At 43.3% G+C, this 4,662-nt stretch overlaps 1 protein-coding gene across 1 annotated transcript in view; it reads right to left on the bottom strand.

The window, feature by feature from the left end:
* OCSTAMP (osteoclast stimulatory transmembrane protein) overlaps positions 1–3,102 on the bottom strand; it is a 7,837-nt gene extending 4,735 nt beyond the window's left edge. The window contains exons 1-2 of the mRNA XM_019539799.1: positions 3,080–3,102; positions 489–1,533 (exon numbers count right to left, since the gene is read on the bottom strand). Of these exons, the coding sequence (XP_019395344.1) occupies positions 489–1,533; positions 3,080–3,102 (1,068 nt within the window). The remainder of the gene's footprint in view (positions 1–488; positions 1,534–3,079) is intronic.
* Between the last annotated feature and the right edge of the window lie 1,560 nt (positions 3,103–4,662).

The following is a 4,662-nucleotide window of genomic DNA, read 5'->3' as shown; positions in this document are numbered from 1 at the left end:
CTACCCGCAACAAACCCGTGCTGGCTATCCCTTAGGATGTTAGCCTGGGCCAGTCCATCAAGGATGGCCTCTTTAATAAACTTTTCTAAGATTTATTAGCAAGGAAAGCTTGCTGTGCAGTATTTTACTGATTACCTGCACAGTATTTTGGTGCACTGTAAACCTGTATTGCATTAATAGCACATGTAGATGCACCCTGTGAGAATTAAAAGCATTCAGCCCCTCAGACGAAAGAGCAGGACTATGAAGAATGTGGCCTTATACAAATATATATATGCCTTTGGCGTGTGCTTGGGGACCACTTTGTGCTTCAGATGTCACTGTCCTTCTGAAATTTGTTCTGTTTATCTAACTCAGACTTTTAGCTTTAGCTGGTAATGAAAGCTGGGCATTCCTATATTTAATGACATGGACTAAGAACACTAGGATTGGTATTATTAGTAATACTATTATTTGAACTAGTGAACCTAGGATCCCCAGTCACTTACATTATATTTTATGTTGAGAGTTACAGGCACTGTGGGAAGCTTAACCACCTCTTTCATTGCTGTGTCTGCTAAGTAGAAGGCAATGTGGTCTGTTGCTATGATCACCACTGTCAGCAGCAACACCAAGGTGAGAAGCATCATGCGCATGAGACACACCATTGTTTCCTCCCGTGAAAGCTTCAGGCCAGTTGATTTGATCAGGTTTTTGGGCAAGCAGGCCAGCAGATTGGTTGTTTCCTTCTCCACAGCTAAACACTCCAGCTTCTTGGTGATATAAATGTTGTCAAATTGGAGGTTGGTGAGATAACTTTTCACATACCAAGCAGACTCAAAAAAAAGAAAGAACATGAAGAAGCCAGCCACCACCCTGTTGCTTATGAGGACTGCACCCTTGACCAGCAGTTCAGCAGCAGAGAAATCTTCTTTTATCTTTTGACCAGCAAGGCCCAGCTGCTGCCTAATTACAGAGGTATTTCTATCTACAAGAAGCTGAAAAGGTCCATTCATGGGCTTCCAGACTAATAAGTTGTCAAAGACTGGTTTGATGTGGTGACCAAACTCCCAGGAAGCTTTCCCCAACAGGGCAGTTGAATTCAGAAGACTCTCAGAGGAATTCTTACAAATGCACTTAATAACCTGCAGTATGGTTTTAATGTTTTCCATGATATTTGGTGTTATATTAACTGCCACAATCATGAAGCAGGTAGACAAGAGAAGCTTCCGGCCTTGTTTAGTACCTATTGTAGGCACAATAATAGTGAACATGCAGCGGAAAGGATGCACCAAGAAAAGGGCCACTAGAAGCAGAAAACTGAAGAAAGCAGCGGTTGCAGCAGAGAGATGGGATGGATACTCTAGTGAAGCGAACAACCAGTTGTAGAAGAGGCCACCTATCAAGGCTGTGATGCAGCAGCACTGCAGAAATAAGGCCAGGAGCTCATTGCAGCTGGATGGAACTGGCTTAGAGTAGGTAGACCATGCGGCTGATGCGACTTCCTGTATCTTTGGAAACAGAACATCTTGGCAGTAGATCCAGCCTCTCCACCTGCACAAAAAGAACCAATGGCTGCAATGATACAAACCAGAAGTCTGTGTAAAACAGTCAGGGAGAGGGGAGGCAGAGTAACATCCAGTACCAAACAGTTCATGATAGAAATGGGACAAAAAGACTCTATCCAGTGACTTTCAATTATTTCTCTGGGCACTGGGGAGGGTCTAAGAGTGAGGATACAGTAGCTGCAAGAATGTGGCTTCTTTGAAATGAAGTACTAATAGGTCTCCTTCATGCCTGTCTTTCCCTGAATATAACTTCTTTCTCACTTCTGTCTCTCTCTGCAGGCTGTAGAGCTTTACTTAGCATCTGGGACTTGGGAGACTTTCCTTCAAAACAGAACAGGAAAATCATAGGACCTCCAGAGGCCAACTAGTTCAACCCTCTGCCTGAGGCAGGATCCTCCCTATCCAAGCTATTCCATACAAATCATAATCTAAATGGTACATAAGACTACCCTCAACCCTGACACAAGATAGACCTAGCACCCTAACTTGCCACAGGTAAAATAGGGGAACTATGGCAGCCAATGTCCTACTTCTATAAAATGTTGTCAATATATGCTCAAAAGATCCCAGGTAGAGGGCCACCCCCCTGCCCCCAACAGAAGAAGGCAAACCTACCCTCCAACGCTCCACCCCCCCCAACCGTATAAATCTGACCATTCCTTCCTGAACCCGAATATGGTAAAAATCTCAAAGTCTTTCTTGGAAGCTCAATATTAGTAAATTGCAACTCACTAGCTCTCTCTCAAATATAATGTAGAAGAATATTATACCTGGTCTGCAGACTCTTTGGTACAAGGACAGGCTTTTTGCTTTTGTGTTAATACTTAGTATAATAGGGTAATGACCCATGACTGGAGCTCCTGATACAGTGGTACAAACAATAGTACTAATAACAACATCAATACTACAATTATTATAATTGAGCAAGGCAGATTCTCTGCAATTAGTCAATATTTGATTATAATCTATGAAGGTAGACTGGGATCTTTTCTTCTTTATAACATAAAAACCAGGGGACATCAAGTTAAAATGTGGCAAATTCCAAAGGCTAAAAGGCGGTATCTTTTCACACAATATGTGCTCATGCCTAGAGAAAGTCACCAAAGATAAGAATTTCAGTATTCTAGAAGCATTGATTGAACATTTAAATGAAAAGTAGGACTCCCCAGGATTAATAAAAGCAACCATTCTTGTAGCAGTGTTAAACCTTGGGTTCATGAAAAAGGCAGTCTCTAGCTGTTAGAGATGTGGATGAGATTTAGAGGGGAGCAGACTGCCCTGCACGCTGTGGGCTCCATATACCCTTCCCTAAAGCCATTTCTTGCCGGCCACTGGTGGAGACAGGCTTCTGGATTAAGTGGCCGCATCTATTTTCTGCATCCTGTAACTCACATCAAACATAGCCCCTGTTATTCTTTGGGAAGAGCATTTTGAAAGAGCAATTTTGGAACAGCTTTTCCTTGAATGTGCTACAGATACCAAGTCGGTTTCGTAGACAGTGTGAGATTGAGATAAAAATGGATTCTACATACCTGGATCTGTGAAGATCCCCCATGCTCCACCGTAAGTGCTCGATGCTCCAGCAAAATCTCTTGCCACTTAATACATTCAACAGGAAATCTCAGGGATGACTCTCAAGAGATACGGGCAGAAGATCTAGGACAGAGGATCAGGTAGGGCTAGAGGAATTTTAAAATGGTTCAAATCATTGTAAAGGCTGGTAATTCCCAAGGTTTGCAGGCAAGAGAAACAAAAAGACTCAAATAAATGGAATGCTAAAAAGCGACGGCGGAGTTCTGCTTGCACCTTTTCAGGAACATCTGCTGAAGTATATACACACACAAAAGCCTTGTGGTTTAAAATCCACAGAGGCTATTACGAAGCACTGCCCACCGAAAGCAGAAGTGTGAGGTGTCTAAAAGGAACCAATTACATGGGTTTTGCGCATGTGGGAATTTATAACATTGGTCACTCTGAGTAATATTTATACTTCAGCGTAATCCTCTTTTTATTTTATTTTTTCTGGAGTCTTTTATTTGCAAGTAATTTTTTGCTCCCTAATAATACCTGTCTTGGGATGATACAGGATTTTGCTGTTGCTGTTTTAAGGTGAGGAACTCATTATCTGCCCTGCTGAATTCACCCTATCTCGCCATACTTTCCATTAACCCTTCAACTTCCATGTTTTACAAAAGTGGTTTTAATTTGGCCATTTTTACCTCCAGTCACATCAGGTCCCCTTCTTCCTAAGTAGGGTTGTATTGTTTCTGATAGGTATAGTACAGTGGATTTCAAACTGGTTCTCCTGGTCTGCTTTTATAAGGTCGATCTATGTTCACCAATAGTGACTGTTGAGCTCTGAGGTGTGGCAGGTGAGGGCAAGACAGTCATGTGCCACTCTAGTAGCATGAACTACAATGCCCAGAAGCCTGCAGGGGACAGGAAGAATGAACAGCAATGTGCACTACAACTCCTAGAAGGTAGAAGGGGGTAGAAGAAAGCAGAGAAAGCAGGGTTGGAGCATGGGTCACACAGCAGTGAGGGAGATGTGTAGCCACAGAGTCAGGTGGAGTGGCGGAGCTAGGACTGCAAGCTGCAGCAGCGGGGCTCAGATGTGGAGCCCGAGCATTTGGCATTTAAGCATTTTATGGGACCAGAGGCTGGTCTGGAGCCCTCCGGAGTCATGGGAAGGTTTAAGGTGCTCAGGTGCATATATAACAGTGGCTGAATCTACACAAGTGGCGGACTGTGCAGTTGTGTTACTGTGCAGGCATTACTGTGCAGTACCATCACTGGACATTTTTTTCCCCAACGCTACAGCACGGTAACATCGAGCTACTGTGCAGTAGCTCATTACTATTGCACAGTAGTATCATTTCACGGCTAGTGCCGGCAATGCTGCTGTGCTTTAGAAATGAGTTACAGCACAGTAGCTTGTTGCTACTGCACCGTAGCATCTCATGTAGATGTGCCCAGTGTTAGTGTTTTCTACCAGCTACCTGTTCTTGGGTGATTTCACCACTGTCTCACTGCTTACTTCCTGTTAGCCAGATCCAAAGTATATCTACCTTAATGTTAATGTTTATTGATCTGTGTCTGCACTCCTCTCCTTAGC

Source organism: Crocodylus porosus, unplaced genomic scaffold (assembly GCF_001723895.1).
Source record: "Crocodylus porosus isolate Cpor-Errol unplaced genomic scaffold, CroPor_comp1, whole genome shotgun sequence".
Classification (NCBI taxonomy): Eukaryota; Metazoa; Chordata; order Crocodylia; family Crocodylidae; genus Crocodylus; species Crocodylus porosus.
The sequence above is the reverse complement of the archived record's forward strand: the minus strand, read 5'-3'. Positions and strand labels throughout refer to the sequence as shown.